The sequence below is a fragment of the Pongo pygmaeus genome, chromosome 9, assembly GCF_028885625.2.
Source record: "Pongo pygmaeus isolate AG05252 chromosome 9, NHGRI_mPonPyg2-v2.0_pri, whole genome shotgun sequence".
NCBI lineage: Eukaryota > Metazoa > Chordata > Mammalia > Primates > Hominidae > Pongo > Pongo pygmaeus.
In genome coordinates, this window is record NC_072382.2 from 79,516,930 (window position 1) to 79,541,144 (window position 24,215).

At 39.8% G+C, this 24,215-nt stretch overlaps 1 protein-coding gene across 4 annotated transcripts in view; it reads right to left on the bottom strand.

Annotated features, from left to right (window-relative positions):
- NARS2 (asparaginyl-tRNA synthetase 2, mitochondrial) overlaps positions 1-20,304 on the bottom strand; it is a 144,220-nt gene extending 123,916 nt beyond the window's left edge. Inside the window, exons 1-6 of one of the 4 annotated variants that reach the window (XM_054439409.2) lie at positions 20,226-20,280; positions 19,763-20,191; positions 16,195-16,304; positions 13,476-13,596; positions 10,965-11,105; positions 123-203 (exon numbers count right to left, since the gene is read on the bottom strand). In XM_054439409.2, the coding sequence (XP_054295384.2) occupies positions 123-203; positions 10,965-11,105; positions 13,476-13,596; positions 16,195-16,304; positions 19,763-19,903 (594 nt within the window). In that variant the 5' untranslated portion in view covers positions 19,904-20,191; positions 20,226-20,280. Of the gene's footprint in view, positions 1-122; positions 204-10,964; positions 11,106-13,475; positions 13,597-16,194; positions 16,305-19,762 lie in introns of all 4 variants that reach the window. The other 3 variants (XM_054439408.2, XM_054439412.2, XM_054439411.2) reach the window with 3 other exon arrangements.
- Between the last annotated feature and the right edge of the window lie 3,911 nt (positions 20,305-24,215).

Sequence of the window (24,215 nt, forward strand, 5' to 3'; positions counted from 1 at the left end):
TTATTGACAATTTCAGGTGCTGCTCGTAGTCTTCTGTCCACAAAACTATTATTAAATTTCAAACCCTCAAATGAAAATTATTAAACAGCAATGTACCCCTCAAGATGGGAAGCAAAACTTACTTCAAGTTGAAAAAGTTCTCCAGCTCCCTCAGAGTCATTGGATGTGATTATTGGAGTATGAATATGTACAAAGCCACTGTCCTGAAAAAGAAAACCACCGTTTTCAGGATATTTGCACATTCAACAATTGCAAGAATACACATCCTCTTATAGTATTAAAATGGCACACGAAGCAAATGCTGTATCAAATCCCCCCTAAATATTAAGACTATTGAAAATCAGTTGAGTGTTTTAACTACCCACAGGGGCACAAATAATTTTAATTCAGGAACACACTTAGACATTAACTAGTCCAACCTCTTCATTTCAAAGATAAGGAAGTTAAGGCCCAGACAGATTTAGTGACTTTCCACAAGTTACACAATTAGTCAGTGGCTGAGCCAGCACTAGAACCTAGGTCTTCATGCTCTCTCTTTAGTACTATATTCTCTTCCCATTTCTCTAACATTTTGGTGGTGATTTAACAAACACATATGCACACTCTAGGCTAATGCATAATGATGCTGCCCACGTTGCTAGAGGAATACAAAGCGATCAGTATAAACTTATCTTGAAATATGACCTCAATTGTAATGAACTACCAAAAAAGGAGAAAAAGTAGACAAATAGAGACTGAATAAACAAACAGCAAAAAAAGGCAGAAATGATCTTTAGGAGGTCTCTGTCATTAAACTGATGGCACAATGGACTCCACATGGCACAGGCAGTGTACTTCCTTTGCCTGAAGGAATATTCTTCTGAGCAGCAGCAAATCCATCCATTACAGAGGTCCCCAATTGCAGCCCTTCCGAACAAAAGTCTGAGACTATTTCCATTAGTGAACCACAAAAGCTGTTGCTAGTCAGCAACTTCAAGGTTATGCTTCTTTCGTTTTGACTATGGATGTAAGCAAAAGGTTACACACAGTGTAGATGTTTGCAGGGTGGGACTGCAGGTAACGAAAAGTGAATTTATAATAGAAATGTAGGATAGTACATGCTTAATGCAAAATTTTGGCCTTGGAATCAATACAATAAATTCTTACATACATATCTCTGCCAAGTTTGGTGGAGTGTAGATTGTCTCTATGCATTACTAGGGACCTCCCGAATATGATCCTTCTCAAATTCAAGTATTCTGGCTATAATACAAAGTATTCAGTCAACAACTTGCCTTATGATGTGAACTGATTAAATATTCAAGCTCTAAATTAGCAGTCTCAGAAAGTATTAAAATGTACACTTAATCTGACAGCGACATGCCCAGAGGCGCTGCACAGAGCACATTATAGAAAACCAATAAAATCTGATCAATAACATTACTGCATAAAATTTTTATCTCCTAGGAGCCAAGAATCATGGACATAAAACATTTCTTCCACATGAATGTAGGCAACTATGAACATGAGTGCAGTAAACAAAGAAAGGAAGTGAAAAATCCAAAGGAAACGAGGGTGGGGAAGGGGAGGTGGAGACAGAGGAGAAAATTTAACGGCTAAACATGATTGCCCAAGTTAGAACTGGTCAAATGCCACAAGAAACAGCACGGTAAATCTTATGAAAATAACCGAGATTTTTTTTTTAAATCACACACCTAGTGGGAATTATTTTTAATACTTAACTAATGCTGAACATTACAAATGGGCCCAGCAGCTTTCGCTGCTTTAAAACTGCTAGCAAGGCTTATCAAAGTTCCTAACGTTACCAAACGCTAATAAAGGAGAGAGTACAAAGGAAGAATAATACAGCCGTGCAAACAAAGTCCAAAAAAGTGAAAGTGGGTGGGGGAGTAAAAAGAATAAAAGGAAAGTAAATAGCAAGGAGTGCTTAAGTATTGTCAGTATGTGCCTCAAATAGGTTTCCAGTGTCACTTATTTATACTGTCCCACAGCAAAGGGGTTCCTAAGTAGAGACACGAAAGCCAGAGAAGTGGCCAAAAATAAAAGCAAACACTTTCACCCAATTTTTCAGATTCCACCCATCACCTCCAAGTATCTAAATATTTTAATACACATTCTAAAATCAGATATTTTATAAGGCTCTGAGTATCCCAAAATTATAAAGTTCATACATTACGGCCCATATACATCAGTAAGAGAAGACTAATAGATTATCTTTTTCTTTCACGTGTAACTGAAATAACTATCATTTAATCAGAATCAACAAAAAAGGAAACGTGAAAGGAACTGCTAGCCACAGGCAGGCCATAGACAACACAAAGTGACAGCAAGAAGAGATTTTAAAATTCCATAAAGAGGCCAGGCGCAGTGTCTCACGCCTGTAATCCCAGCACTTTGGGGGCTGAGGCAGGTGAATCACCTAAGGTCAGGAGCTTGAGACCAGCCTGACCAACATGGTAAAACCCAGTTTCTACTAAAAAATACAAAAATTAGCCCCGTGTGGTAGTGCACACCTGTAGTCCCAGATACTCAGGAGGCTGAGGCAGAGGTTGCAGTGAGCCGAGATCATGCCACTGTGCTCTAGCCTGGGTGACACGGCGAGACTCTGTCAGAAACAAACAAACAAACAAACAAACAAACATAAACAGCAGTCACAGGAACTCAAAGGCATATCAATATGGAGACATTCTACACAAAGGTAAAGAATACTCCACATAGGCTGGGGCACAGTGGCTCACATCTGGACCCTAGCACTTTGGTTGGTCCAGGCAGGATTGCTTGGGCCTAGGAGTTCAAGACCAGCTTAGGCAACACAGCGAGATCCCATCTCTACAAAAAATACATGTAAAAAAACTAGCCAGGCACAGTGGTGCATGCCTATAGTCCCAGCTACTTGGGAGGCTGAGGTAGGAGGATCACTTGGGCCTGGGGGATTAAGGTGGCAGTAAGCCATGACTGCACCACTGCACTCCGGCCCAGACAACAGTATGAGACTTCATCTCAAAACAACAACAACAGAAATACTTCACATAGTCAGTGGCAGGCTTTGAAAACGCTGCCATACAGAGGAGAACAATCCCTGATACTCACAGGAAGAACCTCGACTCACTGAGAAAGAGCAGAATCTTTTCCACTGGCTCACTGAGGAAGAGGGGAAAGTAAGTAATCCATTTTAGGAACACTTCTACTGGAATTTAGAAAAAGTTGGTGCCTAAAGAGAAAATTCCTCAGTTATTTCAGAAACTTGGCTTTTCTGAATGACTCATTCCTTAAGGATTCTAAATAGCCAAGTTTTAGTACATAACAAGTATGTCAGTTTTATGAGCAAACAAGGTTATACAAAAAATATTTTTCATACTCAAACCAAGAAATAACCTTAAATCCTTAAAGTGTCTTAACTTAAAAGTACTGTTCAAGTTTCTATTTTTTCCCCACATTTCTATATTTTAATTAACAAAACTGAAACTTACGAAAATTTTTTATTTGGAGGCTTAACATCTTTTAGCAAACCCAAAGTAACAGATCAAAGAAACACTACAAAATACTAGGTAACATATAACTGTTACTTAATATGCCTTATAGTACTGCAGAAAGGCTTCTTTAAACAACTAATCCTAAGTATCACACATAAAGGTAGATAACTATCACACATAAAGGTAGGTAACAGAATTATACTCTCCAGATCTTTATAAATACTAAGTGAATTTATTACTACTCAAAAACTGTCTATTTTTGTAACTACTCTATCACGAATGGTGCTAAAATTCAAGTTATTTCCAACCACTTGAATTTTTTTTTTTTTTTGAGACACAGTCTCACTCTGTCACCAGGCCAGAGTGCAGTGGCGCAATCTCGGTTCACTGCAACCTCCGCCTCCCGGGTTCAAGTGATTCTCCTGCCTCAACCTCCCAAGTAGCTGGGACTACAGGCACGCACCACCATGCCCAGCTAATTTTTGTATTTTTAATAGAGACGGGGTTTCACCATGTTGGCCAGGATGGTCTCGATCTCTTGACCTCGTGATCTGCCTGCCTCGGCCTCCCAAAGTGCTGAGATTTCAGGTGTAAGCCACAGCGCCCGGCCATGAATGTTTTTCAAATTTCATTTTAATAATTTTTGGCCAGGTGCGGTGGCTCATGCCCGCAATCCCAGCACTTTGGGAGGCTGAGGTGGGTGGATCACCTGAGGTCAGGAGTTAGACCAGCCTGGCCAACATACTGAAACCCTGTCTCTACTAAAAATACAAAAATTAGCTGGGTATGGTGGCACACACCTGTAGTCCTAGCTACCTGGGAGGTTGTGGGAGGAGAATCGCTTGAACCCAGGAGGCGGAGGTTGCAGTGAGCCAAGATCACGCCTCTGCACTCCAGCCTGGGCAACAGAGTGAACTCTGTATCAAAAAAAAAATATATATATATATACATATATACACACACATGCGCGCACACACACACGCACACACACACATGCACGCACACGCACACACACACACATAGTATTATTATTATTATTATTGAGATGGAATCTCACTCTGTTGCCCAGGCTGGAGTGCAGTGGCGCAGTCTCTACTCACTGCAACCTCCGCCTCCCGGGTTCAATCAATTCTTCTACCTCAGCCTGCCGAGTAGCTGGAACTACAGGCACATGCCACCATAGCCAGCTAATTTTTTTGTATTTTAGTAAAGACAGGGTTTCACCGTGTTGCCAGGGCTGGTCTTGAACTCCTGAACTCTGGCAATCTGCCTGCCTCGGCCTCCTAAAGTGCTAGGATTACAGGTGTGAGCCACTGTGCCCAGTAATATTATTTTTAAGACAAGATCTCACTCTCCTTCCCAGGCTGGAGTTCAGTGGCGTAAACACAGATCACTGCAGCCTCCACCTCCTGGGCTCAAGTGATCCTCCTGCCTCAGCTTCCTGAGTAGGTGGGACTATGGGCACATGCCACCATGCCTGGCTAATTATTTTTACTAGAGACCAAGTCTCACTATGTTGCCTAGGCTGGTCCCAACTCCTGGGCTCAACGGATCCTCCTGCCTCAGCCTCCCCAAGTGCTGGGATTACAGACATGAACCACTGCACCCTGACTACTTCATTTTTTTATTTCAATTTTTTTTAGCTTGTCTTATTTTTTAATTGTTTACATATCTCTAAAAGTTTCAAGTAATCAATGTATAGAGTGTGTAGTCTACTTGTCAATACCACCACCTAGTGGCCAAAAGCCTACAAAACCTTCAGAACTAATACTTCATCAGCTGTTGAAGCCATGTGGTTAAAAAACAAAAAGGTATTTTTATGATTGTGAGGTTCAAGCACTACTGAAAATCCACATGGAAGCTGCATAGCAAAGTTTCTGACTGCATGTGCAACTGGACCCCTACAAACTATAATGGGATAACATTACATAATTTGATTTATTTTCCTTTGTTTTATCAAAAGCATATGCCTTAAAGCCATGATGTTCTTTAGCTCTTTGACCAAAAGTTAATCTGAAGGAGCTTTTTCAAGGGGCAAGAACTTTCTTGGCGAGACTGGGGCTCTGTGAATTTGGATAAAGCCCAAGGGAAGGCTATATCCACTATTACACAACCTCTGCAAATTAGGTAGATCTGGAGAAGTACCACAGGAAGCCTCACAAAACCACGTGGAATAACAATAAACTATCTGTTGGATCACTCCTTGCCTTTGGGGCCCTCCCATCCACAGGGAGAGAAGGTCCCTTCACCTTAGCAACTTGTCAACCACATTAAACTGTGGCTTTCCCAGGTAGAGGGAAATGGTTAAGAAGCAAAGCTAAATGAGACAAAATGTCTTTAGTCATTAGATAGACCTACTTGATCAACACCAGTAACTCTTTAAAATTAGTGCTTACTTTGTACAAAATATAGATCTATGACCAAGATGGAGAAACAGGAAACAACCAAAAACACTGTAAAACAACAACAAAAACAGTAACAATAAAAAGCAAACCCCATGAAACAACAGTTTTCAAGACAACAGATATCAGGCAACAAAAGCCATCTCTCTCTGAGATGGGAAACAAACATGGTAAACCCCTACCAGTAGACCAACTTACTACCTTGAGATCTTCCAGGCCACAGCACAGGGAAGGGGAAAAAGTAAGGCAGAGCCCAGCAGACTCCCTGAGTTGAAGAGACACAACTCAGAGTCTGGAGAGACCCAAGTGGCTAGAGTTCATACGCTAGAATATCAGAGAGGAGAGAGCTGCAGAGGGCCACCCTGTAGTATTAGGTAGATCAGTGCATTTGTGTGAGGAAACTATCCAATGCTAGGGAAAGAACCATCTAAAAAGATTAGAGAAAACTGCCCAGTGCTCACATGCTGGCTGGAAACAATACCTGTTCCACAAACTAGAAAAACTCATAATTCCCAAGGCTGTAGGTCGGGACCTAAGGAAGGCTTTGCCTCAGTGAGGAATAAATAGTACTAGACTGAGCACTGCTACAGACCTGCTTAACAAATCACATAAGCAAGACCTTAAAGGATCAAAGCGATATCAATATCTGTGTGCAAACCCACAGCACCCAACAAGGTAAAATTCACAATGTCTGGCACCCAAAGCTAGGTCACGCAGAGTCAAGAAACCATAACCCATAATGAAGAGACCAATCAAAACTAACCCATAATTAACAGACATGTTAACATCAGGAGAAAAAGACACAACTGTTTTTAAACAGTTATTAAAACTACAAGTCCATGTTTGAAATGTTAACTAGACACAAAAGACATAAAAAACAGCCTAGGCCAGGCGCAGTGGCTCATGCCTGTAATGAGCACTTTGGGAGGCCAAGGCGGGAAGATCGCTTGAGGCTAGGAGTTGGAGACCAGCCTGGGCAACATTGTGAGACCTTGTCTTTATTTAAAACAAACGAACAGCCCAAACCAAACATCCAGATATGAAATCTAAATTAAGGCCCCAAAAATAATAACTACATAGGTAAATATATAAGATTGTATTATTTAAATCTCTTTAAAAGATAAGTGATTGCCTGAATAACAATGATGAATCACAGGATTTATAACATATATAAAAGTAAAATGCGTAGCCAAAAATAACATAAAGGAGGAAAGAAATATAAGTATATATTATAAGGTTATTACATTATATGTTAGGTGGTGAAACATCAACTGAAGTTAAAGATGTATACTATAAACCCTAAAGCAGCCACTAAAATAACAAAACAGAGCTATAGTTAAGAGGAAAACAAAGAAGGTAAGAATTAAGAAATAATGCAAAATGCGAAAAAAAAAGAGAAAAGAGAGAACAAAGAACAGATAGGACAATTAGAAATGAAAACAGCAAGATGACTCGAACAAAACCATGTCAATATTCACATTAAATGTATATGATCTAAACACCCAAATTAAGAGAGAGAGATTGATTATCAGACTGGGTATAAAAAGCAAGCTCTAACTATATGCTGCCAACAAGAAATGCACTTTAAAATATAAAGATACAAATACATTTGACCCTTCAACAAGATAGATTTAAACTGCATGGGTCTACTTATACATGGATTTTTCTCAATAAATATATCGGGAAACTTTTTGGAGATTTGCAGCAATGTGAAAAAGTTTGCAGATGAACAGCATAGCCTAGAAATATTTTTTAAATTAAGAAAAAAGTATGCCACAGATGCATAAAATACATGTAGACATTTGTATATGTTATTTACTACCATAAATACACACAAATCTTTTACAATATGTTAAAATTTATCAAAACTTACACAAACACAGACCATACAGGGCACCATTTGCAGTGGAGAGAAATGTAAACAAACGTAAAAGTGCAGTATTAAATCATAAATGCATAAAAGTAGTTATATACAGTATGTACAATAATTTCATAGCTACTATAGTGAGCTCAAGTGGTACAAGTATCCACTTAAAACACCCTCTGATGCTAATCATCTCATGAGCAGTTCATCTCTCAGTAAATTGTGTGTTGCAGTAAAAAGCAATCTCTTGTAGTTCTCGCATTATTTTTCATCAGTTTTAGTGCAATACCGTAAACCTTAATTAACACCATGGGACTCATACGAAGTACTACGAGTGAGGCTAGAAGTACTCCCAAGAAGTGGAGAAAAGTCACGACATTAGACATAAAAGTTTAATTTCTTAATATGTACTGCAGATTGAGGTCTGCAGCTGCCTGCCATTTCAAGACAAATCCAGCATAAAGACCACTTACGAAATTTTTTCTTACGAAAAAATAAGGAAATCGTGAAACTGTTGCTACAGCTATGCCAGCAAGTGAGAAAACTTTGTACTTTTTGTGAAATAAAAAATATGCGTTACTCAACTATTTACATTATCAGTAAGCCTTCCAATCAACATTAAGCTATTAGTTATGTTTTTGGGGAGGCAAAAATTTATACCTGGAATTTTTTTTTTTTTTTTTTGAGATAAGAGTCAAGCTCTTGTCGCCCAGGCTGGAGTGCAGTGGCGCAATCGCAGCTCACTGCAACCTCCGCCTCCCGGGTTCAAGCAACTCTCTTGCCTCAGCCTCCTGAGTAGCTGGGATTACAGGCACCTGCCACCATGCCCGGCCGTTTTGTATTTTTAGTAGAGATTGGGTTTCATCATGTTAGTTAGGTTGGTCTCGAACTCCTGACCTCAAGTGATCTGCCCGCCTCAGCCACCCAAAGTGCTGGGATTACAGGCATAAGCCACCGCACCTGACCTATACTTGGATTTCTGACTACATAAAGAGTTGGCGCCCCAACCTCCATGTTGTTCAAGGGTTAACTATGGTTTAAAAGTAAAAGGATAGAAAAAAATATGCTAACACTAATCAAAGGAAAGCTCTAGTGGTTATAATATCAAAGTAGATTTGAAAGCCAAGATAATAATAGAGATTAAAAAAAAAGCTTGATAAAACCGATATACCTCTAACCAGGCAAATCAGAAAAGAGAGGCCACAAATTATCAATAGGAACGAGGCAACATCATTATAGATGCTACAGATATTAAAATAATAAGGGGATACTGACAGCTTTATGGCAATAAGTTTAAAAGCTTAAATAAAGTGGATCAATTCTTGAAAGTCAGACTACCAAAGTTCACTCAAGAAAAAATAGGTAAGCTATACAGTTGTTTAACTATTCAAGAAATTAAGCCAGGTGCAGTGACATACACCTGTAGTCCCAGCTACTCAGGAGTGTGAGGCAGGACTGCTTGAGGCCAGGAATTGAAGGCTGTAGTGCACCATGATTGCACCTGTGAATAGCCACTGCACTCCAATCAGGACAACATAACAAGATCTGTCTCTAAATAAATAAATAAATAATTTTGTGGTTGTTGTTTGAGACAGAGTCTCACTCTGTCACCCAGGCTGGAGTGCAAGTGGTGTGATCTCGGCTCACAGCAACCTCCACCTCCTGGGCGATTCTCCTGCTGCAGCCTCCCAACTAGCTGGGATTACAGGCATCCACCACCACGCCTAGCTAATTTTTGTATTTTTAGTAGAGATGGGGTTTCACCATGTTGGCCAGGCTGCTCTTAAATTCCTGACCTCAAGTGATCTGCCCACCTCGGCCTCCCAAAGTGCTGGGATTACAGGTGTGAGTCACTGCAGCTGGCCAATAAATAATTTTAAAACAAAAAAATAGTAATTAACAATTTTCTGGGCATGGTGGCACATGCTTGTAATCCCAGCTACTTGGGAGGCTGAGGGGAGAGGATTGCTTGAGTCCAGGAGTTCAAGACTAGCCAGGCAACACAGTGAGACCCCCATTTCAAGATAAAATTAAACAAAATAAAATTAAAAAGAAATTGAAATTGTAGATAAAAACTGTATCCCCCAGAGGAAAAAAAAGACATATTTGAAAGTACACACTCAGATGAATTCACTAGTGAATTCACATTTAAGAAAGAAATAATCGTAACTGTATGGATAACTGTGTAATTTTACTTTTAGAAAAGAAAAGGGAGGGAATATCCCCAACTCACTGAATGAGGTCAACCTTACCCTGATACCAAAACCAGACAAAGACATTAGAAGAAAACAAAACTACAGAATAATATCCCTTTTGAGTGGTGAGGCAAAAATTCTAAACGAAGTTATAGCAAATTGAATCCAACAACATATTAAAAGAATACATCTATAATATCATATACTTATATTATTAATATATTAATGTAAGACTTTTTTTTTTTTGGAGACAGACTCTCATTCTGTTGCCAAGGCTGGAGTGCAGTGGTGCAATCTCGGCTCACTGCAACCTCCACCTCCCAGGTTCAAGTAATTCTCCTGCCTCAGCCTCCCTAGTAGCTGGGATTACAGGCACCTGCCACCATGCCCAGCTAATTTTTGGTATTTTTAGTAGAGACGGGGTTTCACCATGTTTGCCAGGCTGGTCTCGAACTCCTGACCCTGGGACCCAACCACCTTGGCCAAAGTGCTGGGATTACAAGCATGAGCCACTGTGCCTGACCAATGTAAGACATCTATATTAGAATATATCTATATTCCTAGAAATGCTGGGTTAGTTTAACATTAAAAAATTAATCAACGTAATTCAGCATTACAAACTGGAAAAAAACAAAAAAAACAAAAAACCATAGGTCATCTCAAAAGATGCAGAAAAAATTGACAAAACCCAATACCCATTATTGATAAAACTCAGCAAACAAGGAAGAGGAGGGACCTTTCTCAACCAAATTCAGAGCATCTATTAAAACCTATAGCTAACATCATACTTAGTGGTAAAGGGAACAAATTGCTGATACACATAACAACATGGATGAATCTCAATAATTATGCCAAGTGAAAAAAGACAAAAAATAGTATATGCTGAATGATTTCATTTACATAAAACTCTAGAAAAACACAAGCTAACACATAGGAACAGGAAGTGGATTGTGGTTGCTTGGGGATGAAGGGAAACAAGGAGGGAGAGGAGGTATAACCAAGGGTCAAGAGGGAACTTTTAGGATCTTACCTTAAAGAAAGAATGAATAGCAGCTGTCGCTTCACTGCGAATCCTCAGTATAGAACCCAGAACGTTAGTCCTACACCTAAAGTGAGGATATTGTCTCAGGTACTCCAGAGGATGCCTCTCTTTATATTTGATGGGGAAATCCTGCCAATAAATGAAAAGAACAAATTAGAAGTCAAAAGAGATACTGTTTAATAAAATCAGTTTCCAGGGTATTTCTTAAATAGTACTTTGGAACCAAACTAAGATCCTTTCCTTCTTTATTTCTTAATATAACCGATTTTAATCCACATTATTTCCACCAGGTAAGTGGAATGGTATGATGGAATCAGAGAGATGTAGGTTTGAATTTAGCTCTACCAATTATTAGCCAAGTGACTGAGCTAATATCACTGAAGCTCATCTGTTATTTATCAAGTTTGTATCCATTAGCTGTGAATCACTTCCTACAAATAGGTTAGGATTAATTATGCAAAATATCCACTGTTTGGCACACAGGAGTTCAAAATATTGTAAATATTAAAGATGTACACACAAGGCTGGTGTTCAATTTTAAAATTACCTATATGTCTTGAAAGCCCATGATCATTCATAATCAATTGGCGCAATTCATTACTATTATCAACATACTACTTCCATCTAGCAGAGTAGTAAAGATTTACAAAAAATCTGAAAGAAAATTATGGCTCCACATTGAAATATGCCTACACTGCTCACATTCATGTTACAAGATTAAGACAGACACATCCTTTCAGACAAAAATCAAAGTTTTAATTAAAAAGATAACAGAGAAACTAAAAAAGAGCTACACTGGCAGCCTGTTTCTTTCAGTCTCATCCATTCTTTTTAAGTCCTGTACAAATACAAACTTTTATGTCGTATAGAAACAAGCACCATACTTACTAAAAGTGAGTATGTGACTGTATCATAATTTTAGGGGTCAGAATTCCCTAATGTTGCAATACTTCAAAATGATACTGAATCGAAGGGCGTCACGGAAGACGAAGCCATCAACACCAACAGAAGCCAAGGAAGAACAATTTAAGAAAATAGTAGTCCCCCACTTACCCACATGGGATATGTTCCAAGACCCCCAGTGGATGCCTAAAACCACGGACAGTATCAAACCATATAAACATTATGTTTTTTCTTCGACAACAATGGCCAGGTAGTGTATAAAGTACAGATAAGCAGGACAAAAGGATGATTCACATTCTAGGCAGGATGGAGCAGGACGGCTCAAGATTCCATGACACAATGAGAATGGCGTGCAATTTAAAATTTAAGAATTGTTTATTTCTGGAATTTTCCATGTAATATTTTGAGACCATAGTTCACTGTGGGCAACAAACCATGAAAAGCAAAACCACAGACAAGGTTGAACTACTGTAGTGGAACACATGGCAAATTTTTAATAATCACAGATCCCTCTAAAAAAACCAAAAAGAAAAATGGTTACCATCTATACTACGCTCTTAATTTCCAAATTATTCTACACTCTATTTTTCAGAAATCTTAGAACCTGATTCCTGATTTTACATGTCAATTAGAATTTCTTGGAAATTAAGGATGACATTTTAATAAAAATTGCATTTTCTTCCTTTATTTCCTTACATTTCTTCCTATTATACTGAAAGAATAAACAATAAATTAAAATGATGTGATTTTCCTATATTTCCTCATTTTTGTTCATTAAATGTTTGAAGACAGGTATAGCAAAAACACAGAGGATTCAAATGGCTAGAATATAAATTTCAGCTGTGTCACATCAGCTCATAATGTTAAGCAAATCATTTCATCTGGCTGGGCCTCATTTTCTCCACTGTAAATTTAAAGAATTTGATTAATAATCTTTTATTCTCTCTAACCTCTTTATCAAGCTTATATATATGAAGCTAACAGAAGAGTCTTGCAAAAACAGGCATAAACATGTCTTAATGCAGAATTTCTTGCCTCTGTTCGGCCTAAGCCTTACAATACTACTGATCGGCATCACCCAACAGAACTTTCTGTGATAAATGGAAATATTCTGTGCTATCCAATATAGTAGCCAGTAGCCACATGCCAACTACTGAGCACTTGAAATGTGGATAATGCCACTGAGGAACTGGATTTTTTATTGAATTTTAACTGATTTAATACCAAACAGCCAAAGGTGGCTAGAGCCTACCATTACTGGATGATCAGTTCTAGATAATGCAAAAGTCATTCCTGGCTTTCCTAAGTATGAGCCCGCCCTGGTATATCATTGTGGCTGACTGGGCATGCCTGTAAAAGCAGCAAGTTCTAACTGTGACACACACCACAGAGATGCAAAAATCAACACTTACCTCTCACTAAGCTATGTACATAAACAATTTTTGCTACTGCCTCTACAGGTCGTATGGCTTGTTTCAATTACCTGTCACAAATGAAATATATTCTAAGTTTCATCTTCCTAATAATCACACTTAAAACAGATTGCTGTCTTAATTAAAGCCTAAACAGCCTCCACAAAAGTGTCAGAAATCATACCTTGGCATCACAATTTCCAATAACTTTAATTTTTTCTGCCTTCAGTTCCACATTTTGCCCTTTGGATGGACTTTTTATCAGCTGCCCTTGTACTTCCACAGAACTCCCAAAAGTTAATTCTCTATAGTAACAAAAAACAAGATAAACAAGATATCTTGATATACAACCTTCATTTTAATATCAACTTTGCAATAAGAATATTAAAATACTTAATGACAAAAGCTTTTACCCTTATTAGGTTAAATAATCTTCAGAACCTATGGATAATCTGCCGTATAAATAGAGTATAAAATTATAAAAATGAATTCCATAAGCTTTAAAATGGGAACAAATAGAGTTAAGAATTTGTATAATTAATTCAGAATTAAGAGGTTCTACAATTGCCTTTATTAAAAAGTTAGTTGGCCAAAACACTTTTTAAAAGATTACAGAACACATGGGAAAACTGCAAATCAAAATAAAATTAGCCAGGAATTCTCTGTCCTATTTTTGCAATTAAAAAAAACATTTTTTTTTACTTAGTTGACTGGTGATCTAAGCACATAAGGTGCTACTTTCTGGTTAATAAGACTAGGTTCCAGTTCAAGTTCACCCACAAATTAACTGTGTGACAACTATGGAAAGTCATCTAAGTTCATTTAAGAATCATCTATCAAAAAAGGAGCTGGTAAATGACAGTACACCTGTTCTAATTCTTTTTTCTTTTCTTTAAAGAGACCAGGTCTCACTATGCTGTCAAGGCTGGTCTCGAACACCTGGACTCAAGCAATCCTCCTGCCTTGGCCTCCCAAAGTGCTGGGATTAGAGGCATGAGCCACCACACCCAGCCCATCTGTTCTAGTTCTAACATTTCATAATTACAGTAAGTATGACAATAAGTGCCTTCCTAATAAACTATTGAAATATTATAATATAACAATACAATAAATTTCATTAAAGTAAATAAGTCAGGAGATTCTCCACCCAGTTTTGTTTGCTTGCTAAATATATGCTATTCTTATATAATTTATATAAATAAGATTGTCCACTATTGCATTATGGGTGGGGAAATCTGGTATACTTTCATCAACCTGAGAGGGTAATTTGAGATGCTCTGACTTAAAATATGTACTACCTGAAATATATAAGTATTATCCTAAGGTTTCGTGGGAATATCTCAAAGAGACAGTCATCCTCCAGAAATCTAAAGTCTAGGTCCCGTTAGACCCATGTGATTGCTATACCGATATAATCAAAACAATTACAAAGTTTTTTAAAAGGTTACCATTAATATTAGGGCCAGGTGTGGTAGCTCATGCCTGTAATCCCAGCACTTTGGGAGGCTGAGGCAGGCAGATCACTTGAGGTCAGGAGTTCGAGACCAGCCTGGCCAACATGGTAAAATTCTGTCTCTACTAAAAGTACAAAAAGTTAGCCCGGTGTGGTGTCACACACCTGTAATCCCAACTACTCGGGAGACTGAGGCACGAGAATTGCCTGAACTCATGAGGCAGAGGTTGCAGTGAACCAAGATCATGCCACTACCTTCCAGCCTGAGCGACAGAGTCAGACTCTCTCCAGAAAAAAAAAAAAAAGTTACTATTACATCAGAACAATTTTTTTTTGTTCTGCCCAGTTGACCACATAGTCTCTGATCCATGAACCTACTCAATGTGTAAACAGCATTAACCCTAACAATCCTCGGAATAGTAAAGCACTCTTGTTCTAACAAATTAGAATAATGTTGTCTTCCTCAGAGCTCATACCTAACATTAAAATGGTGTTAGTTTTTGGTTTTGGGGGTTTTTGGAGACAGAGCTCTAACACACAGGCTGCAGTGCAGTGGCAACATCTTGGCTTACCACAGCCTTGACCTCCAGGGCTCAAGAGATGCTCTAGCCTCAACCCCCCGAGTAGTGGAGATTATTGCTGCACATCACCATGACCAACTCATTTTTATATTTTTTGGCAGAGACGGGGTTTTACTATGTTACCTACACTGGTCTTGAACTCCTTGACTCAAGTGATCCATCTGTCTCAGCTTCCCAAAGTGCTAGGATTACAGGCGTAAGCCACCACGCCTGACCTAGTGTTAGTTTTAAAACCTGATGAATGAGACCATAAAGTTTCTTCCATTTATTCAACAGGCAATAATTTGTCATATTGTCAGCACTATGCTAGAGGCCAAGAATACAAAAAAGAATGAGATACCATTCCTAACCTTAGGAAATTAAGAGTCTAGCAGAAGGAGTCAAATAGGAATACAGTTGATTACCATCCAATGTGATACATTTTAAGACAGATGTAGGCATGGGATGCTATGGGAGCACAAAAAAGGGGTACCTGACATAATCATGGGATGGGAACATCAGATGATGCCTAACTAAGCAGGAACTATGAAAGACAAGAGGAGAAGAGGCTGTATTGGGCAGAGGCAGCAACATGTACAAATGCTATTAGGAAAGAGCAGAACAACTTAAGGGAGCCGCAGGTAATTAATAAAGACTGAAGTGAAGCACAGGTAGGGGATATCAGCATGTGACGACGTCAAATAGAGGAGGAAAGGCCTGAGCTTGAAGGATCTTGATTCCAAATATTTGGAGTTGATCCTCAAAGCTATTAAAGCAGATCTGTTTCAAAAGATTACTCAGGGGTCAACGTAAACACTGGAGTAGGGAAGTGAGAAGCACTAGAGGTGAAAAACAAAAATCAAAGAATTCTTTTAAAAAACAAAACTCACCTACTGTCAAGAACTGAATCTGCAACAACCTGAAGGCTTTCCAAAGATGACCCATCATTTACATGCAGGAACAAGACTTCCTTCTGGGATCGGACGGAACGAATCCATCCCTAAGGAAGAGAAATATTTCCAATGTGAGCATATAACATTTTACGTTTTCATTACACATACACACACATAGACTAAATGAAAGGAAAACATGTACTCACAATCCTGCCTCAACAAATATGTTGTTAAATGCTATTATTAACATGATTTTGATCATTGTACAATACTTTATCCAATTCTTATGTTAAGACATTTAGTTTGCTTTGAGTATTTCAATATTATAAATAATGCCTCAATGAAGATTATTGTACATAAGTCCTTCATGGATTTCTTCAGATCTAAAAATATGTTCCTAAAGGAAAAATTACCCAGTCAAAAAGTGCAAAGATTGTAAGTTTCCTATGAAATACTGCAAAATTTTCTTCCAGAATGGTCATAATTGCACCCTAGCCCAAACTGGGTATTACCATTTTTCAAAGCATGCAAATTTGAAAATTTAGAACTGGTAACATGTTTCTATTTATTTCACTTTGATTACTACTGGGGTTGAACTTTTTTTCCATATTTTATTGGCTAGTTTTCTTCTTGTAGATTATTTGCTCATGTACTTAACCTATTTCTCTGTTAGGATATTTGTACGCTATGTATCGATTGCTAGCACTGATTTTATATTAAGGATGTTAAACTCTTATACCATTAAATATTGCAAATAGTTAACAAACAAACAAACAAAAAACAAATCAACTTCTTTTAGTTCACCAATATACATACTTAATTTTATATGTTCCAATCACAATAGGATACACACTTTGGTATTCTATCTTTTGTTTTCGTAATAAAGCACAACATTTCGAATGGATGCCTAACATTCCTTCATGTTGATGAGCCTAATTCATATAACCAATCCTCCCAATATTGGCAATTCCAGGTATCTCCTCCCAGACCCCTGCCCCCTGGCCCGACAATAAATAACAGGGCACATATCTTGGTGCCTTTCTCAGGATGTGGGGTGTGCCCTTCTTTCTGGTTTCATCTCACTGCGCTGCCCAGAAGGCACCCCCTCTTTGGTGATTCTAAATCAACAGTAATTTCCAGGTTGGGCGCAGAAATCTCAAGCACTTTGGGAGGCCAAGAAGGACGGATCACTTGAGGTCGGGAGTTCGAGACCAGCCTGGCCAACATGGTGAAACCCTGCCTCTACTGAAAATATAAAAATTAGCCGGGCGTGTTGGTGCTCGCCTGTAGTCCCAGTTACTGGGGAGGCTGAGGCAGGAGAATCGCTTGAACCCGGGAGGCGGAGGTTGCAGTGAGCCAAGATTGCGCCAGTGCACTCCAGCCTGGGTGACAGAGCAAGACTCCATCTCAAAAAAACAAAAAAAGCCAGAAACTAATTTCCAAACGACTACTTTCTTACTTTCACTTGTTAAAGTTAACATTTGTTGAGCACTTTGTAATGTGCTTCTATTCTAAGCTCTTTATAAATATTATGCTACTTAATCCTCAGAAAAACTTAACGAAGTGGTTATCATTTTAGAGCTGATGAAACATTATTTAGAGATGTCACGATAATCTCTCTAAATAGTCCAGGACACAGTCACCGACTAGCAGAGTTGAGATTCAAAAGGAAGTTCTTACTTCAAAGTTCATGTTCCTATCGACAAGCTTTTCTGGGATGCTATTATAATTCTGCCCCATCCCCAGTTCCTCCGCCTAGGGAATACATCTTTCAGGACTTGGCTGAAATATCACCTCATGCAAGGTATCTTCCTTAACCTTCTCAGTTACGTAACTTCCTGTTTTCTTATAGTTCTTTACTTACCTTACTACTATCCTATTGCTAAAATTATTTGTTTTAACCATTGGAGCAGGGCTGTCCAACAGAAATATAATGTGAGTCACATGTTTAATTTAAAATTTCTTTTTGTGGCCACGTTAAACATAAAAATAGATGAAATATTTTACTTAACCTATTATGCCCCAAATATTATCAACATATAATCAATATAAAAACATATTGAGATATTTTGCATTCTTTTTGGTTCTTCAAAATTGGTATGTATTTTACACTTATAGCACACCTCAATTTGGAACAGCCAAACTTCAAGTGCTCAGAGCCAAAAGTGGCTGGTAGCTACCATATCAGACCTCACAGGACTAAACTGAAATCCTCTAACCTGGGCAGCAGGTTCTCTTTTCATCTTTGAATTTTCTCTTGACTAGCACACAAAGTATCATTAATGTATGCCCAATTAATAGACCAACAGACCTATGGAAAGAATATGGAAATGCAAAGAGGAGCAGATTGGTCACACTGCTAAAAAGTAAAGGATATGTGAGGACAACAAAAATCACTGCGACAGCAAGCCATGACTGTGTCACTACAATCACGGGTGAGAGAGCAAGAACCTACTCAAAAAATAAGTATTTATTATAACAGCATCTGCCAGGCTTATGCCTGTAATGCCAGCATTTTGGGAGGCCGAAGGAGGAGGACTGCTTGAGTCCAGGAGTTTGAGACCAGCCTGGGTAATACAGTGAGACCCATCTTCACAAAAAACTTAAAAAATTAGAGTGGTGGTGCATGCCTATAGTTCCAGCTACTCTGGAGGCCGAGGCAGGAGGATTGCTTGAGTATGGGAGATGGTGGCTGCAGTGACCTGAGATCACACCACTGCACTCCAGTCTGGGTGACAGAGCTAGACCCTGTCTCAAAAAATAAATAACCACATCAGTGTACTTCAGCAACCTAATAAGAAACAATCAAACACCTTGTTTATTCTGCACCTCTTCTATGTGGAGCTGCTGCAAATAATATAATCAGCAAGAGAAACAATAGCAGCTAACATTTGTAGACTATGAGCCACTGTTCTAAACATCTTATTTCCATTACCTCATTTAATTTTCAGGACGCAGGGACAATTATTATCTCTTTCCATAAGAGGAAAATAAGGTGTAGAACGCATAAACGCTATGCAGAGATTTAAACCTAAGCAGCTTAACTCCAGAGCTCTTTCAAACTGCTACATTCCACTCTTTCTCCGAATTCATTAAAAATAAATTACATGCAAAGCCCCACAATAGGCACTGAGGTGGCTAAAAGTTTAAAAGGCATGGTTTGAACAAGTATTTGCTGTCAGCCCTGTGTGAATACAAAGGCAGGTAAGACACGGTTTCTGCTCTAAAGGAGAGAGGTCAAGACAACCACTTTATAAACCTGGATATTCATTATAACGGATAAAGATAGAGAAAGGGGGCTTGTTCATTTACACTTTTGGTATGATTAACAAGTTTACAGGTAATACCCTGGAATCATGAAAGCAAAGTTCCAGCGCTTTACAGTTATCGGAACAGTTTTGTGAAAAGTAATGGAAAGCAGAAAAGTACAAACCCGCGATGCCCACACTTTCTAACTTTTCCCTGCTGGCGGTTGTGTCTGACCCGACCGTAAAAGAAAAGCTAGATGTGGATGTGCCATGTAAGTCCCTACAAGAAAAAACCCACTCCCTTCCCATTCACCAACCTGGACCTTAATGCGCTCCCCACTCGCGTTCTGAGTCCCGAGAGCGTCCCGCACGCTCAGTTTGGCTGAAGGTTTGTGCTTGGGAAAGGGGGCGGAAGAATAGAAGCGCACGGACCGTAGCAGGCAGCGGACCCCCAGCATCGCGCGTCCGCCCAGGCCCTCCGCAGGAGCAGCCCAGACCCCGCGGTTCGAACCCCGCCTGCAGCGGCCCTCCTTTCTCAGCAGCTCCCCTTCCGCGGCCGCAGCTCTGCTCTACCGCACTCCAGAGCCCCTCGGCTGCGCGCTTTCTCCTTCAGGACTCCCAGCTCTGTCCCCACAGAACCTCTCCGCTTCCCACTTCCCAACCGGGCGCAATGGACAGGACACTACGCAAACGCCAGGAAGAAACCACGTGTAATTGGCGCCCCACTGCCCGCGACAATTCTAAACCTACCGCGCCCCACTGCCCGCGACAATTCTAAACCTACGAACAGACCCCGGGCCGCAACACGCGAAGCCACTCTTACGACAACACGCCAACGCCGCTTACGTCATCCCGCTACGGCGAAGAAGGGAGAGCATGCGTACTTGTGACCCAGGCTTAGGGAGGCGTGCGGGAGGGGGCGGGGTCAGGAGCCGAGACGGGGCGGAGCTAATGCCCTAAGGTTGTAGAGATTATCGCTGAAAGAACCTGGGAGCGTAGCTGAGGGTCTTCATTTGTAAAGTTTCCAGGTGAGGCTGAGAAACTGAGAGGCAAGGAGTGACTGTTGGAGAGGGAAACCGTCTCCATCAGTCAACAACGGGGATCCAACTAAGAGGAGGCTCTTAGCTGTTAACAGGATTCGCTTGAAGAGATCAGTCGTTCCGTTCCTGAGTTCTCCGCAGAGAAAAATCAGACATAGCCCCTCTGCGCAAGTCACAGTTGTGTGGTATCAGACAGCTAAACAGACAGTTGCACAAAAGGGTGATCAGTTTGTCAGACAGCGCCCAAGCGTGGGACGCCAGAGGTGGCTTCCTGGAGAAGGTAGTCCTCTGACAGGTAAATAAGAGGAATTGGAGGGACCTCGCATATGGCAGGCAAGACGGTGGGAAGATGTTGCAGAGACTGGAGGAAAGTCGAGTGTTTCCTGCTAGAATCCTCAAAGTCTCCCTCTTCCCTCTGCCCTCCAACACAGCTATCTGCATTTGTTTGACCTGGAAACAATGACCCTTTTATATATTAGGCTACCTTTTATTAAAAAAAAAATTCTGTAACTCAATGACAGTCATGAAAAGGTTTTTAATCTAATTTAAAAAGTAAAACGTTTGGCCGAGTGCGGTGGCTCACGCCTGTAATCCCAACTCTTAGGGAGGCAGAAGCAGGAGGATTGCTTCAGCCCAGGAGTTCAAGACCAGCGCTCGCCCTCGCTCTCTCCCCCTCCCTCTCACTCTCACTCTCTGTCTCTCACTTTTACCTTACTTAAAGTTGCTACTATTATTATATCCATTTTACAAATGAGAGAACTTACGCACAGAAAGGCTAGATGACCTACTTAAGGATACACATTCCCTAAGTGTGAGATTTAAACCCAGAAGTGCTGGCTGTATGCACTTAAGCAGTATGCTATATTACCTAGTGTCCCAAGGTGGAAAATAACACCGTGATCCGTTCCATCAAGGAGCTCATGCTTTAGAGATGGAGACAAGCAAGAAAAGAGACTACTGAAATATAAACCAGTAAGTGCACACATAGATGTATGAGTTGTCTGCATTTGTTTGGCCTGAAAAGTCACCCTTATATATTAGGCTACCTCTTAAATTTATCCAAAAAATTATTTTTGATATTTTATCCAAATATTATATTGGATAAAATATAATAAAATTGTAATATATACATGTATTACAATTTTATATTTTATATAATATAAATGTGTTCGCTGGTTCTTTTAATAAATTAAAATATAAATATAATAAAATTATAATTATAAATTATAATATATGATTAAATTATAATATATTGATATATTATATATTATATATTTATAATATAAAAATATGTTGGATAAAATATAATATAGTCTAGAGAAGGAGAAAATTAAGCTGAATTTTTGGAGAGGATCAATATTTTGCCAGGTAGGCATGTAAGAAAATTTCCTGCCAGAAGGTGAACACGGAAGGTTGCCAGGAGGGCAAATGGCCTGGAAAAATTGTAAAACCATTCTTAAGACAGACTAGAAAATATCTCACCTGAAAATACTTGATGTTGGAGGTAGAACCTAGTGAGAAGTGTTTGGATCATGGGGGCCTCATGAAGGCCTTTGTGCCACCCTTGCAGGAGTGAATTCTTACTCCATTAGTTTTTGCAAAGCTGATTGTTGAAAAGAGCCTGACACCCCCTTCCCTCTCTCTTCCTTCGTCTTTTGCCATGTGATGTTTGCTCCCCTTTGACTTCCTGAATGGCTGAATGACAAGAAACCTTGACATTATTTACTTTGGGTGGAAGCAGATTCTGGTGCGATGCTTCTTGCACAGCCTGCAGAACTGTGCAAATAAATGAATACAGTTCTTATTGATCAAAAAAAATTTATAGGCCAGGCGCAGTGGCTCACGCGTGTAATCCTAGCACTTTGGGAGGCCAAGGTGGGCAGATTGCCTGAGCTCAGCCTGGGCAACGTGGTGAAACCCCATCTCTACTAAAATATAAAAAATTAGCTGGATGTGGCAGCATGTGCCTGTAGTCCCAGCTACTCGGGAGGCTGACGCAGGAGAATTGCCTGTACCCGGGAGGCAGAGGTTGCAGTAAGCTGAGATCACGTCACTGCACTCTAGCCTGAGCAACTGAGTGAAACTCTTGTCTCAAAAAAAAAAAAAGAAAAAAAATACTTGGGCACTTCTTGAACCTTGAGAAAGGAAAAATGGAAACTTGCAGCCAATGCCTTCAGAATTACATAGCTATGGACTTTTAAGGGAAAAAAAGTTCGTTGGTTCAAAATCTGGGGAACAAGACAGTCTGGGGTACATAGCAATGATGTTTATCCCAGTGAAAATCTTTTCTTTGCCTATGCCTACCCTGTCCAAGTGATCAAAAGTAGTAAACAGTTGGCTCATTTCTTACTCATGCCACTTTTCTGTCTTGCCTTCTGCTATGGCTTGGATATGAATTGTTTGTCCCCACAAAAACTCATGTTGAAATTTAATCCCTGATGTGGTGGTGTTGGGAGACGAGGCCTAATGGAAGGGGTCTGGTGTATGGGAGCAGATCCCTCATGAGTGGCTTGGTGCTGTTTCCATGGACTGCATGAGTTCTTGCAAGAATGGGCTTGTTTCCACCACAGTAGGTTGTTAGAAGGCCAGGATGCCCCTCAGGGGTTCCCCTTTTTGCACATGTCCACTTCCCCTTTGACCTTCTTCACCACATTGTGATGCAGCACGAAAGCCCTCACCAGAAGCCAGGGCCATGCCCTTGAACTTCTCATCCTGTAGAACCATGAGCTAAATAAACCTCTTTTCTTTATAAATTGCCCAGTGTCAGGTAGTATTCCTTTACAGCAACATAAAATGGGCTAAGGTACCTTCTTTCTCTCCCAACTCCCCCACCCCAGGGAACAATGTGCAGCTTAAGAACTGGAGTCTGAGTCCCAGAGAGTGAGGCTCCTGCCTTCCTTTACCCTCTCACTACTTGTTTAAGCCAAAAGGTTAATTATGTTCTTAGCAGGAGACCAGTGCCCCAGTATGTTGAAGACAAGGGAAAACTGGTTGAAACTGAAGATTAGTAAAAATATAAATATCATTGAAAGTTTACTATACCACTTATGCTTCTGGTGCTCAGTTCAAACCATCCCCTGTATCTTGTGCTGTATCAAATCACATCATCTTCTTGTTTATTTTTGTTTTCAGTGTTGGCTTGACACCTTCCCTTTTAGATTCATCACCTTCCAGACAGGAGCGCAAGTGATGTTTTTAATATGAATATATAGTTGACCCTTGAACAACATGGGTTTCAGTTGTGCCGGTCCACTTGTATGTGAATTTTTTTCAATAAATATATTGGAAAATTTCTTGGAGATTTGTGACAATTTCAGAAAACTTACTAATGAACTGTGTAGCCTAGAAATATCAAAGCATTTAATAAAAAGGTCATGAATTCACAAGATACATGTAGTTACTAGTCTATTTTATCGTTTACTATCATAAAATATACATAAGTCTATGATAAAAAGTTAAAATTGGCTGGGCACAGTGGCTCATGCCTGTAATCCCAGCACTTTGGGAGGCCGAGGCATGCAGATCACTTGAGGTCAGGAGTTCAAGACCAGCCTGGCCAACATGGCGAAACCCCATCTCTACTAAAAATACAAAAATTAGACAGGCATCGGCCGGGTGTGGTGGCTCACACCTGTAATCCCAGAACTTTGGGAGGCTGAGGTGGGTGGATCATCTGGGTCAGGAGTTCGAGACCAGCCTGGCCAACATGGTGAAATCCCGTCTCTACTAA